This window comes from Leucoraja erinacea, chromosome 4 (genome assembly GCF_028641065.1).
Source record: "Leucoraja erinacea ecotype New England chromosome 4, Leri_hhj_1, whole genome shotgun sequence".
NCBI lineage: Eukaryota > Metazoa > Chordata > Chondrichthyes > Rajiformes > Rajidae > Leucoraja > Leucoraja erinaceus.
This window is the reverse complement of record NC_073380.1, coordinates 62,086,387-62,101,670: the sequence shown is the minus strand read 5'-3', so window position 1 is coordinate 62,101,670 and position 15,284 is coordinate 62,086,387. Positions and strand designations below refer to the sequence as shown.

The window sequence follows — 15,284 nt, the reverse complement described above, 5'->3', positions numbered from 1 at the left end:
GTAGCATAATGAATTCTGAAGTGTATAGACACATCCTATCTGCTCAAGTTCAAACAAATGCCTCAAAACTCATTGGCCGATGGCTCATTTGCTCCACTGCTGCTAAAGCAACCAAGTAGTTTTTCAAAGCTAAAAAATGGTCAATCTGAACCCAATTGAGTATGCCTTGTATTTGCTGAAGAGAAATCTGAAGGGTACTAGCCCCCAAAACAAGCATAAGCTAAAGATGGCTGTAATACATGCCTGGCAGAGCATCACCAGAGATGATTGCATGCAAAGGATATGCAACCAAATTCTAAACATGACTACTTTTATTTACTACTGTGTCCAAAACATTAAGATGCTCTGAAATGGGGGGACTATGTATAAACACTACTGTAATTTCTACATGGTGAAACCAAAATGTATAAAAATGGCATTTATTAAAATCTGACAATTACTTTAACCACATGATTTTTTTTCTATTACAAATCTCAATACTTGTGAAGTAGAGGCAAATAAATAAATGATGAGTCTTTGACCCAAATGTTATGGAGGGCACTGTACTTGTATGCTAAATGCTCTGCAATCTGAAATGTCTCCCACTGGCCTGAAATATGCTCATTTACACTGTGAGATAAACACATCACCAACAATACGACATACAATGGAGCAGGCCCAAAACAACTTTCATTTTCTATCTACTGACTCTTCCCATTGCTAACAGAAATGTAATGCAAACCATCAATCAGACTTGCACTTTTGTAAGGCAGCAAGTGAAGGTGTGATGAAGTAACTGCGCCAATACTCAGCCATGCAATTGGAGATTATTCCAACATACTCTGCACCTGTACCTTGTTAGATGGTGAGCTTTACATAATCAGGAGATGACTTGTAGGATGGAGACAGCATCTATGATATCGTTAAATTTCTGCTAATGAGAAATTATATTGTTGCTGGAGATTTCAGTGATGGTGATAATGTTGATTATAAGGTAAGATGTTCCCAAAACCTTCTTCTTGTCACAGAAAAAAAGCCATACAGCTGGTTTAGTTGAGTTTAGTTTAGAGATAAAGCGCAGAAACAGGCCCTTCAGCCCACCGGGTCCGCGCCGACCAGCGATCCCCGCACATTAACACTATCCTACACCCACAAGGGACATTTTTTACATTTACCAAGCCAATTAACCTCCAAACCTGTACGTCTTTGGAGTGTGGGAGGAAACCGAAGATCTCGGAGAAAACCCACGCAGGTCACGGGGAGAACATACAAACTCCGTACAGACCGCACCCATAGTTGGGATCGAACCCGTGTCTCCGGCGCTGCATTCGTTGTAAGGCAGCAACTCTACTGCAGCGCCACCATGGTTAATCCATGTCAACCATGCTGAGTAACCACGCTCATCCCACTTGCCTGTGCCTGGCCCATTTCCCCCTGAATATTTCCTATCCATGAACCTTTACAAATGCTTTTATTTTAAATATCATAACTGTATCCGCCTGTATCACTTCCATTTGCTGCTCATTCTGGTTCACGAACTATCCTCTCTGGGAAAATTATATCCTTCAAGTCCCTTTTACATCTTTCTCCTCCCACTTTAGATCTATGTCCTCTAAGTAGGAGCTCCCCAACTTTAGGGGGGTTGGGTTAACTGTGGCTATTTACCCGACCTTTACCCCATTACTTTATAAACCTCTTCGCAGTTCTTCACAGTCTCATACATTTCTGGGATAAAAAGACCCAGCTTTTGCAACCTCTCCTTATTACTCAAATCCTCTAGAACTGGTAACACCATTGTAAATATTTTAAGGTTGACAATAAATGCTGGAGAAACTCAGGTTTGTGGAATTCTCTGCCTCAGAAGGCGATGGAGGCAGGTTCTCTGGATGCTTTCAAGAGAGAGCTAGATAGGACTTAAAAATAGTGGAGTCAGAGAGAAGGCAGAAACGGGGTACTGATTGGGGATGGTCAGCCATGATCACATTGAATGGTGGTGCTGGCTCGAAGGGCCAAATGGCCTGCTGCTGCACCTATTGTCTATTGTCTATTGTCTAATGTCAGCTGGTGAGGCTATGGAGAGAAGGAATTGGCAACGTTTCCGGTCAAGACCCTTCTTCTGAAAATGTTTTGTTTTGCTCCTTCTCCAGTTTAATGTCATTTTTCTAAAATTATTGTACAAATGACTATAAGAAATAATTAAGTTGTATTTAGATAGTGCACTTGGGATGTTGCATCAAAAAATACCAGCAATGAATTGCCTTTAAGTGCAATCACCTGCTATTTAAGAGAATGTAGCAGCAAAGTTGAAAAATGTTTCATGAATACCATATTAAGGGCCTGTTCCACTTGGACGACCTATTCCACGTGTTTAGAAGACCCAAGACAAGTTGAAAAAAATGTCAAGGTCGTGTTGACTCGCAGGAGTAATAGACCTCCTACGGCCTCCTACGACTATGTCTACGACCTCCTACGACTATGTCTACGACCACCTACGACTATGTCTACGACCTCCTACGACTATGTCTACGACCACCTACGATTATGTCTACGACCTCCTATGACACCCCATGACCTCAGTCTTCCACACCTAAGACCAACTACGACTAGCTACGAGTGGAAATTTTTCACATGATAAAATGATGTCATGTTTGCATTTTTTTTTCTCGGGCCAGTTACCGACCTACGACTACCTATGACTATATACGACTACCATCATGACCTACTAAGACCTACTTACGACCTACCTACGAGTAAAAAGTGTCCATTTTTTCCATGCCGACCTTTTTTTTACTCGTGGACATTTTTTATCAGGCTGGAAAAAACGCCGTGACCTACTTGAGGCCACGAGTAGCGGAGTCCCACTCACGAGCATGAGGAAGAGTTATGAAGACCTCGTATGACCTCCTAAAACCTCGTGACGACCATGCTGCGAGTACGAGTCAAGGGCAAACTCGGCAGAGGTCGCCAATTAGGTCGTGAAAGTGGGACAGGGGCTTTAGACTGATCACCATTTGATCTCTCTCAGTGGTGTTTGCTGAAGAGTCATGTTAACCAGCAAAACCCATTATGGCCTGTCCCACTTAGGCGACATTTTAGGCGAATACGGAAGACTATGCGCTCGCCACATTTTCACTGGTGGTCTGTGGTGAGTATCCTTCATGGTCGTGAGGAGTTCCCGCATTCTGGGAACTAGTCGCGGCCTCAGTATGGTCACCGCAAATGTTTCAACATGTTGAAACATTTTCTGCGACCAAAATTGTTATAAACGGAGATAATCTATAATCCTGTAGTCGTAGATGCAGTTGTAGTGGGGTCGCCATGTAGTGGTAAGTAGTCGAGGTAGTCGTAGGTAGTTTTTGTTAATCGCCTTTGCTGACCGGTCATTTTCATTGGCTCATTGGGGAAAAAAAAAGTAAGCAGGAGTTTTCAGAACCAAGGATAACCGACCGGTAATGTTAAATGTCCGCCGAACTTCACAGCTGTGTATCACTTGCTTATTAAAAGTTGTCTGGCTTCTTAAAAGTTGTCTCCACTCCTTTTCTTTTTTTTAAAGGACTCTTTTAAAGGACTTACCATACACTGTGCCAGCCGTCTTAATTACAGCGCCAACCTTCCTGTTCTTTTTATTTTTTTATTTTTTTATTTTATTAGAAGTACAATAGTGTAGTACATAAGTGTCTAATACATAATGAGATATTATAGTTCATGTACAACTTTGTGTTTCAAATTTAACAGAAAATGAGACAAGCCAAGATAGAGAAGAAAAGAATATCATAAACCGTGGTGATAGTGTTAGTTTGTGAGATAGTAAAGAAAGCCCAAAGAAAAGGTAGAAGGGGATAGTGGAAAAAAGAGAAGAGAAAATAAAGAGATAGAGAGAAAGGAAGTGAATAAAAATAAAGAGATTGAAAGAGATATACCTATTTAATATCTTTATCCACCCTTCACCCGGTTCTGAAACTTTTAATTTCTAAGGGTGTGTTGCACCAAATGCTTGTAAAAAGTCAATAAAAGAAGACCAAATCATTAAGAATTGGTCTGTTTTGCCTAAAAGGAGGATTCTCATTTCTTCAAGATGTAACATTTGTAATCCACATTTTGAGTGTTGGTGTGGCTGCATTTTTCCAAAATTTAAGTATGTTTTTTTGCCATTATTAAACCATAGTTAAGAAGAGATTTTTGAGACGGAGTTAGTTTACATCCGTCTTCCATTGATCCGAAGATAATCAGTTCTATATTGGGGTTCAGTTTTGTGTTAAATAGTTTTGTAAAAGTTCCAAAAATTAAATTCCAGAATTTCTGAAGTGTTGTACAGGAGACAAAAGAGTGTGTTATAGTGGCGTTTTTGAGATGCACATTTGTCACAGATGGGAGAGACACTTGAAAATGTTTTATTCAGTCAAGCACTTACCATGCCAGCCGTCTTAATTACAGCGCCAACCTTCCTGTTCATCGCGGTGTGTGTCTGTATCACCTTGGCTTTGCACCGTGTGAATTTCAGACAGCGTTCCCCCCGCTTTCCCTGGCCCCGACTGCCTGTGTGGGTGTGGGTGTGTGTGTGTGTGTGTGTGTGTGTGTGTGTGTGTGGGTGTGTGTGTGTGTGTGTGTGTGTGTGTGTGTGTGTGTGTGTGTGTGTGTGTGTGTGTGTGTGTGTGTGTGTGTGTGTGTGTGTGTGTGTGTGTGTGTGTGTGTGTGTGTGTGTGTGTGTGTGTGTGTGTGTGTGTGTGTGTGTGTGTGTGTGTGTTCCACTCTGACAGTCACCGTCCCAGTTCCCGGTTTTTCAGGTGACTGCTGGCAACTTGACAGTCACCGGCAGTCTGCTGAAAAATCGCCCAAGTGGGGCAGACCCATTGATCATATGAGGAGTGTGGAAAGAGCTTTTGTGATCATCAGTACACTGAGAATGGACCTTAATATAATGCTTCATTTGAAATATGTCCGGACAGTTGTTGTTTGGGCACAGCACTCAAATTTGCTGTACAATGCTTGTGAATTGTGGTGAGGGTGGCTGCTGAAAGAGTGATTCTTGTTGAATATTGTAAATCCTGCTTCTTTGCACAGTGGCCTTAGATTTAGCTTTTTTGTTTGTTTCATTAACTCATTTGGTCCTCCTTGTAAGGTCCAAGGTCACATACATGGACATTTTTCAGATTCAGATTCAGATTCAGATTCAATTTTAATTGTCATTGTCAGTGTACAGTACAGAGACAACGAAATGCATTTAGCATCTCCCTTGAAGAGCGACATAGCAAACGATTTGAATAAAAAATAAATAATAAGTGTCCGGGGGGGGGGGGGGGGGGGGGGGAGGGTGATTGGCAGTCACCGAGGTACGTTGTTTAGTAGAGTGACAGCCGCCGGAAAGAAGCTGTTCGACAACTTTATTAAGTTGAAATAATTTTCAAGGGGTACCGGGATGGAGGGGATGGTTGACAAGTGGGGGTTAATGTTTATCTATTGCTTTACAATTGTTTACTTATGTTTGGTTACTTCATATATGACGTTTGTATATGTATAATAGTTGTATGTGTATATATGTCTGTAGGTATTATGGGAAATTGCCTGGGGTAGTATTATTATTATTAATTAATTGATTTTTAAATATGGTAAAAGTGTTGGGGAAAAGGGGTGAGATTTAATAAGTTATTCTTCTTCTCACTCCTTTTCGAGCTTGTACAGACACAGTTGGACATTGGAAATTTGCTTTTTGTTCTTTTCATGGCTTGTAAATATTGATTGTAATGTCCAATTGTTTGATAATTTCGATTTTGTTACTATTAATGTCTTTAATGTCTTTACTTGTTCGGAAAAATAAAATAAATAAATAAACAAACAAACAAATAAATAAATAAATAAATGGATAAATAAATAAGTTGTTGAGCCACTAGCATTCATAGCAATGTAAACAAGCGTCTATGTTGATATGTATTCCAGGCCATCAACCTCAATACATACTCACGTTTGTCTTGATCTCGATCCACACCTTCATCATTTGCATTACTGGGTAGAGTCCATGGTTGGCGAGTAGCTAACAACTGTGAAAAAGATTCATCCTAGAAAAAGTTAAAATATACCTTAGAACGTGTGTACAATTTAAAAGTAAATTCCAGTAACATCAAAACATTGGCTTTTCATCTTAATTGAATACTGTATAGAACATTTAATTGACCAATTCAAAACTAAAGAAAATGCAGGAGAATCATCCATAACATCTACCTCACCAATATTCAGTTCACCTTTATTCAATAGATAGCAATGATACTATTACAAATGCTGAGAGGAAATACATTCATTTAATAATAATAATAATAATAATAATAATAATAATAATAATAATAATAAATACTTTATTGATCCCCTCGGGGAAATTCAGATGTCCAGAAGCCAACAACCAACAAACCCACACATTCAGAACGAAAGCAGACAAAAAATACATAAAATACAATATGGACAATACATGAAAGCAATAAATACTTAAAAAGACCCAATAATTAACTATTAAAAATGCAAAGCATCCCCATACAGCCTAGCGGTCAGTATTATAAAATCTAATGGCTGCAGGGGTGAAGGATCTCCTGAACCGCTCCGTTCTACAGCGCAGGGAGAGGAGCCGGTTGTTGCTCCGTATGCTCTTTTGACCCTCCAGAATTTCATGGAGGGGGTGCCCGGAGTTGTTGAGGGTGACCTGCACCTTGCTCCTCATACGCCTCTCAAACACATCCACCACAGAGTCCACTCTCCCCCCCAGCAATGAGCTAGCTCGTTTTACCAGCTTGACCAACTTCTTGCTGTTTTTAGCACTGATGTTGTTACCCCAGCAGACAACAGCGTAAAAAATGACACTGCAACTAAAGTATTGTAAAACATGTACAGCATATCGTTGCGCACATTGAGGGATCTGAGCCTTCTGAGGAAAAAGAGTCTGCTCTGTCCTTTTTTGTAGAGGGCATCAGAGTTGACAGTTGAAATATCTATCAAATTATCAGGATATTGAAAATGTTACAATTAGTTACTAAGTGCAAAGATTCCACAATACCAATGAAATTAATATTAGTTAATATTTTATGTTTTATAATTTGAGGTTGCTGAAAGTAATCCTCTCCTCTTTAAGTTGTGTCATGTAACCATTCTCGTCTATTTCATAAGCAATGTAAAGGGCCTGTCCCACTAACTCGACTTTTAAGCGACTGTCTTCAACCTTCAAGCTCGAGGGCACTCGCCTGAAAAACCTCGAGCTGGATCGACTGTCAGCGATGAAACCGCGAACACATACACACACACACACAACACACATTCGCAAAGGCCGGGGCTAGGGAAAGTGGGGACGCTTTCTGAAATTCACACCCACGATGAACAGGAAGGTAAAAGACGGCTGCCACAGTGTACGGGCTAGGTTCAGCTCCAACTCAATAATTAAGTTTGCTGATGACACTGTGGTGGCGGGCCTGATCTCAGACAATGACGAGAAGGCCTACCAGGAGGAAGTGGCTGATCTAGCACTCTGGTGCCAGGATAACAGCCTCCTCTTGAACATCAAAAAAACGAAGGAGCTGATCATGGACTTTAGGAGGGCACATCATCCGAGGACGTACACTCCATTGAGTATAAATGGGGATCCTGTGGATAGAGTGAACTGTTTTAAATATCTGGGAGTCCACATCTCCGAGGATATGACATGGGCATCACACGCCTCAGCACTCGTGAGTAAGGCAAGGCAGCGCCTTTACCACCTCAGGCAATTGAGGAAATTCAGAGTGTCTCCGAGGATCCTCCAGTGCTTCTACGCAGCGGCGGTGGAAAGCATCTTGTCCGGGAACGTTACCATCTGATTTGGGAATTGCTCTGCCAAGGACAAGAAGGCTCTGCAGAAAGTAGTGCGTTCGGCCGAACGCACTATGGGAACTTCACTTGCCCCCCTGCAGGAACTATACATCGGGAGGTGCAACTCCAGAGCCAACACTATAATGAGAGACCCCTTCCATCCCTGCAACGGACTGTTCCAGCTGCTACGGTCAGGCAAATGCCTCCGTTGCCATGCGGTGAGAACAGAGAGGTTGAGAAGGAGTTTCTTCCCAGAGGCCATTCGGACTGTAAACGCCTATCTCACCAGGGACTAACTCTACTGAATGTTTTTCCTTCCATTATTTATTATGTAAAGGTATATGTGTGTTATGATTGTGTTTATAGTTTGTTTGGTTGTTTGGTTGTTTGTCTTTTTGCACAAAAGTCTGCGAGCATTGCCACTTTCATTTCACTGCACATCTCGTATGTGTATGTGACAAATAAACTTGACTTGACTTGACTTGTACGGTAAGTCCTTTAAAGAGCGCGGAGGGGGGAGAGAAAGGGGGGAGAGAAGGGGAGAGAAGGGGAGAGAAGGGGTGGAGACACTTATAAGAAGCCAGACAACTTTTAATAAAGTTTAGCGGGCATTTAACATTACCGGTCGGTTTTCCTTGGTCCTGAAAACTCCAATGAGCCAATTAAAATGCAAAGGAGATTGCCTACGACAACCTCGACTGCCTAGTGACCCCACTCCACTGCACTACGTTCAAAAGAACCATGCCAACCAATTTTTATAAACTGAGGCCGTGAGTATGCGGGAACTTCCCTCGAGCATGAAGGAGAGTTCTAGTGACCTCCTAGGACCACGTGTCGACCATGCTGAGAGTTTGAGTCGAGAGCAAACTCTTCTAAACTCGCAAATTAGGTCGCCACAGTGGGTTAGGCCCTTTAGTTTAACATATGAAAGACTGAACCTCTGACAATGCAGTACTTCAGCATTGCAACTACTTAACAATCCAGATTGTGTGGTTTAGCTTCGAAATAAAGCTCGAAACGTACCTTGTTGTAAGAGCAAAATACTGCTAACATGCGATCCCATTAATGCTCCACGCAGCTGCATTAGCAGCCTGATTGTACTACATTTATAAATCTTTGAAGAAACACACCCATCTCTCTCTATATTATCAATCAATAATTTTTAAAAGCTGTTTTACAATTTTAAGAACTTTTAAGAAATTTTGCCTTTCATTTTCTTGTACATTATTTTTTATTTAGTTAGTTATCTGCCTCACTAAATTTGAATAGATTAAGAAATAACTGTGATAAAAAAAAGTAATAAACTAAAAGAGACAATGAAATGAAAGCACGGATGGCTTGAATCCTGAATAAAAGGATGAATTCTATTAATGGCAACATTTTAAAACACCCATAAACAAATCAATTTGTATTTAATGGATATTTAATGGCACTGTGGATTGATATCTGGACAGTCAATTGTGATACTGGGATTTAAACCAAACAAGTCATTTGGCTAAAGGTCTTCTGCTTTCTGTTGAATGTAAGTCCTGTACAACAAAAAAATTACCCAACTACTCCCCACACTTCCCCTACTGACGGTTCCAAAAATACACAAATCTTCCAGTCAGTGATAATTCCACAGTCAGTGATACAAATTGCTAACATTGCTTGCATTAGCTAAATGGGGATCTAATGTGGAATGCTGACAACCTTGAAACAGATTTTCTAATTTTTTGCAAGCCAAGGTTAAAGTTGAATGATGAAAAGTGAGAGCTTTGTTCCAAAGCAGGCTGACCCGAGACTCATTTTTTATTTATTTATGCTAAGAGTGGAAAATGAGCAATATTTCAATACCTAGCATTTCATCCTGTCAGCTTAGTAAGTAATTCAATTTACCAATATTTAAAATAGATATTTAAATGAATAAATAGCACTGAGTCCATGATATAATAAATACTATCTTGGAATTCACATCACAGCAGGGGGAAGCATTCAAATGCACATTACACTGATACACATATATCTACTGAACTATCAGTGCAGACTTGCTTTTGCAACATGAAAATCACATTGCTCTCAAGTTTAATCAGCTGCGGCTATCACAATGTCTTATTAATGTTGGTTGCAACAGCTGAACAGGAGGAAACCCTTGGGCAGGCAGGGGGAGGCCAGTGAAATTGATCTTTGCCAGTTGCACAAAACAGCCTCAGAGTCATTTGGCAGACCATTTTACACAGCACCCAATTTTCTTTTCAATTCAAGCGACAGACAATGATCTCTCTGTCACACTGTGACTAAGTGCTTAAGTAGATTATCATCAACACCAGAATGTTGCAGAGTGCTCCCTGCACTTGAAGATTTTCCCTCCACAAAAAGAAACTCCCATGGTGTGAAATTGCTGCCTGATTCTACTGCAGAAAGTTCAAGGTAGATAGGATCTTTAATGACACTCCAGCCACGGCAGGCTTTAGATATGGTTACTGCATTAGTAGGTGAAAGATTCCTTTGTAAAGCAATGACTATCATTTGGGCTCGGAGCATCTTTGAGTGTAGGTTTCCAGGTCAGTTTGTTCAGTACACTCCTAGGATTCTCACATCTCCTTGTCTTCACCCACTTGATCATTAAAAACAATATGACATTTATAAAAATGAATTACATTATTTACATATTATTCAGATAGTTCAATGGAAGATAGGCACAAAAAGCTGGAGTAACTCAATGGGACGGGCAGCATCTGTGGAGAGAAGGAATGGGTGACGTTTCGGGTCGAGATCTGAAGAAGGGTCCTTCTAAATACGTAGTTAGTATCATTATCTCAGATAATGGAGGACCCCAAATTGAGCTTTGGAATTGTGGCTTCTCTATATAAGAAATAATAGATTTATGAGAACAGCACAAACTGTTTGAAAAATAACTGTTTATGAAAGCTTCAATAATTACTTGCTGAAGTCTTTAAAATCAGATTCATGTTTTTAAATTCAATTTAAGATCTCTGAATCCATTTATTATTTGGGTGATGTTGAGGTGGAAGTTGCTTTTATGTGGAATTACCCAAAAGACTAACGTTTTTCCAAATAATAAAAATGAGATTGATACATAGCAAATATGCAGAATATTTGTCATGCATCTTTTATCTAAGAGGGCAGATAAAGACCCTGGTTTTACTTCCAATCTGAGAAATTTCACATCCTTTAATCTCGCACCGAAATATCAGCCAAGCTTGAAAACACGCAAGATGCAGACTTAAGAAACCTCTGAGACAAAGATGTCACTTTCATTAAGAGGACAATCTCGTAACGACACCCAGTTTTTTATTGTTTTACATTTGCATCAAAAATAACCAACTATGCCAACTGAAACATCAGTAATACTGTAGTAGAAAGCAGTCCAAATAATGGAGATTTCATAAAGTGCAGCTGGCAAGTGTATTTGACAATTGACCATGAGCAACCTTATTTTAGAAATCGAATAATCAAGTTACAAATCAAATGAAGGAAATTAGTGCTCAGAAATTGAAAATGTTAAATGGGCACAAGGAGGCCAATGAAGGATTAACTCACACTTTGGTGCAAGAAACACACACTTATCCTGCCTGCTTTTATCATGATTTAAGTGCCATTATAGCATTACTGCTCTGTTCCTTGTCTCGATATTCCACTGCAATTTTGTGAATAACAAACCAGTTCATAATAGTCTTAAAGCTAGCCTGTACTTCTAAAAGAGAAGCTGCATTAAGGAGTTAATTGCAATGAGTCTGTAGATAAACTGCAGAACAAAGGAAATACCAATCTCCCTGTTTTTTCAATGTTACAAAGGAAACCTGAGTGGAGGAAAGGGGAAGGATGTGATGTTCTGATTTGCAGAAAGCCAAGTGGTCACCCAGAAACATGGATCAAAAGCATTGGGAGGAATAATCCATGGTGACCAATGCTCAAAACTCCAGGACCTGCATGCAGTCCTTCTGTTAGTTAAGGTTTAGGTCTAAGCATCACACACAGAAACAATCCTACCCACCCTCTTGTAAGACAAGGTAGAGATAACAAGGAGTTGCAGCAAATATACAGATACATGATAAAGGGGATAATATGAATAACATTTACTGCAAGATAAACTCCAGTAAAGTCCAACCAAAGATAATCTGAGGGTCTCCAATGAGGTAGATAGTAGCTCAAGATTGATCTCTAGTTATTGGTAGGATGGTTCAGTTGCCTGATAACAGCTGGAAAGAAACTGTCTCTGAATCTGGAGGTGTGCAGCAGTTAACTGTCCACCATTTTCCTCTGCCCTTCATCTCACCACAACCCTATTCTACCCTTGTTGTCTACAGCAGAGATACAAACATAGAACATAGAATAGTACAGCACTGGAACAGATCCTTCATCTATGTTGAATATAGTTCAAAATTAAATTAATCTCAACTCTACCTGTATGTGATCCATATTTCTCCATTCCCTGTTTATCTATGGTCCAATCTAAAAGTTTCTTACACACCACTCTCATATCTGTTTCTATAAGCACCCTTGGCAGCAAGTTCCAGGCACCCACCATTCTGTGTGTAAACTGTGTGAAACATGTCCTCTAGTCTTGGCATTTTTACCTTGGGTAATAAGTTCCAAATGACTACTGTACTCTATGTGTCCTTCTCACAATTTTATATATAATCTAGCACTCTCCCCCTCAACGGAAAACAATCCAGCTTTGTTCAACCTCTCCTTATAGCTAACACCCTCTAATCTAGGGAGCATTCTGATAAACCTTTTCTCCACCTTCTCCAAAGCCTTCATATCCTTCCTGCAATGTGGCAACCAGAACTGCTCACAATACTTCTGAGTACATTGGCCAATGCATTCAATACCAGCACAAAAATGCATGCATGTTGAATGGCTTAATGGAAAGAAATTGGCATCTTTAATGCTCAATGGATAGGCACTTAATCTTTTTTCAATATAAATTCCCATTTCAGTTATCTGGTGTCAGCATGAAGTAGTATATATGAGTCTAACATTGGCTACATTCACATCATAGCAATGTGCTCTGCACACTGCTTCACTAAAACAAAACACATCCAATTGCATCAATTATGATATTCCCTTCTTCTTCACATCCTACTTTGAGAAAGGATATGGCCCTAAATCCTGGAATGTCTGATATTTCCATATATCCCAATGGGATAACATGAGGGGGGCTATTGTTTCTAATATCACAGCTTTTTGCTTCTTTACATTTCAATTAGAACCTCCTCACCTCTTAACTCATTTCTGTTGCAATTTATCATTCCATCCAAAAAAAGACCAATGCCATCAAATGCTTGTTTCCGTCTATATATCAGCAATTTCCTTGCTGCCTATACAAAGCATTTATTTCAATTAAATATTGTGAAGCCTTATTGAGTCCCACAATGTCCTCTACCCAAAGCAGTTATATATTATGGAGCATAACGGTGCAACGATAGATTAGCTGGTATACTGGGTCAGAGACACAGGTTCGATACTGAGTATGGGTGTTGTCTGTACAGAGTTTGTGGATACTGATATAGAAGGTTCTCGACCTGAAACGTTGCCTATTTCCTTCGCTCCATAGATGCTGCCTCACCCGCTGAGTTTCTCCTGCATTTTTGTCGACCTTATATATCAATCAATCAATCAATCAATCAATCAATCAATCCATCAAGTTTTATTCGTCACTTACACATAAAGTGTAAGTGAAATGAATTTGCCAGCAGCAGTACAATAAAAAAGAACAATGCACAAATACACAATTAAAAAAATGTACACAAACATCCACCACAGCATTCATCACTGTGGTGGAAGGCACAGAATTTGGCCAGTCCTCTCCATTTTCCCCCGTGGTCGGGACCACAACCCTCCGCAGTCACCACTGCGGGTGTCCAGTTGTACAGACAAGGTAAGTCCAGGTAAGTCCTGAATAGGTCCTGAATCGGTGCCTCCCCACCGGAGACTGCGGCTTCGAGATGGTGTAGGCCGCAGGCCGGCGGTTGAAGATTTAAAGTACTCGCCGCGCCGCAGCCAGAAGCACCACAGACCGCCGGGCTGGCTGTCGGAGCTCCTCTCCAGGGATCCCCGGCGAGGGCTCTGCTCCAGATGGTAAGTCCCCGCCGCGCCCGCGGTAGAAGTTGACCGCGGGCCAACGGTCGGGGCTCCTCTCCACGTGGGTCCCCAACGAGGGATCTCAGGCTGCAGACATTGCGCCGCGGGCCAGCAAACGGAGTGCTCCCCTCTAGCGACCCCCGGCGTGGGCTCGCCCAATCTGCGATGAAAGTCCGCGCTGTGCCCGCTGCTGAAGCCCCAGGTACGTCTCTGGGAAAGGCCGCACCCAATCCAAATGTTAGGCCACGGGGGAGGTAACATGGAAAAAGTCGAAGCATTTTCCCCCTTACCCCCCCACACGCCCCCCACACAAGACACACAAAGAAACATTAAAAACATACATTAAGACACACTAAAAAAACAAAAAAAGTTGAAGAAACTAACACGCTGCTGTCAGGGCTGCCGGCTTACAGCACCCCCACCGACTGCTGGAGAGGATATCCATCAGTGTAACCACAGTGCTGATAATCAGCTTACTATTACCTGCCAAATCTACTTCAGACACTTCATATATTTCTCCTATCTAAGGACAAATCCCACCATTATTGCTGCATCAGTCTAAAAGGCAAGAATAAATTCATGTTATTTTTACCTTTCACAAAAATTCCTTATCCGGCTTAACAATTTTATTCCGATACTTTGTTGTTGGTTTTCTATCCCATGAACTCCTAAATTAATATTTCTTTATAATTTTCAAAACAGCTATCAAGTTCCCATCAATTTTCTCTATTCAAGATTAAACAATCTCGGATTCGGGCTGTTTCTGATAATATAGTGGTACGTTATTATTTCTTCAAGAATATTCTTCTTCTTTGACTATAATAAGCCTAGCCTGTTATGGTATTCGAGATGTGTCAACTATTATTTCATAATCGGTGCTCACTTAAACATTTGCACTTTTTAATATTCACTTAAACATTTGCACTTTTTAATATTCCAAATATATATGAATTACAACATTCAATTTGCTTTCTTAATGGTTGTGCATCCATTTGTGCATTAAAATCCAACTACCACATCTTGAATTTATGTTTTTCCCTTAACATAATCAGAAATCCAATGGTACTTCACAGGAATGTACTCAAGCAGAGATAAGTGACTGAATCAGAGATAAGTGCAGGAAATCAGAAAGTTTGTAAAATTAGTCCTTTGTTTAAGGAATGTTTTCATTCAAAAAACTCAAGCCTATCAACTGAAGGCCTGTTGTAGAGCAATTTCAAATTGTGAATGCATGAAAGACACAATTAGAAGGAACACTCAATTGTGTGAGTTGTGAAGCTGAAGGAGCTATGGAGTCGAGGAGAGGCATTGCGCCCAGATTGGAAGGTAATTAAAAAATGAAGAATTGGTTAAACTGGAAGTCCATGCAGGTCAGCAATGGTTATTGGCAATAG

The 15,284-nt window shown here is 40.5% G+C and overlaps 1 protein-coding gene across 4 annotated transcripts in view; it reads right to left on the bottom strand.

Annotated features, from left to right (window-relative positions):
* LOC129696487 (uncharacterized protein C8orf34 homolog) overlaps nt 1-15,284 on the bottom strand; it is a 38,227-nt gene that overhangs the window by 11,767 nt on the left and 11,176 nt on the right. Inside the window, exon 3 of one of the 4 annotated variants that reach the window (XM_055634436.1) lies at nt 5,935-6,014. In XM_055634436.1, coding sequence (XP_055490411.1) covers nt 5,935-6,014 — 80 coding nt within the window. Of the gene's footprint in view, nt 1-5,934; nt 6,033-15,284 lie in introns of all 4 variants that reach the window. The other 3 variants (XM_055634437.1, XM_055634434.1, XM_055634435.1) reach the window with 3 other exon arrangements.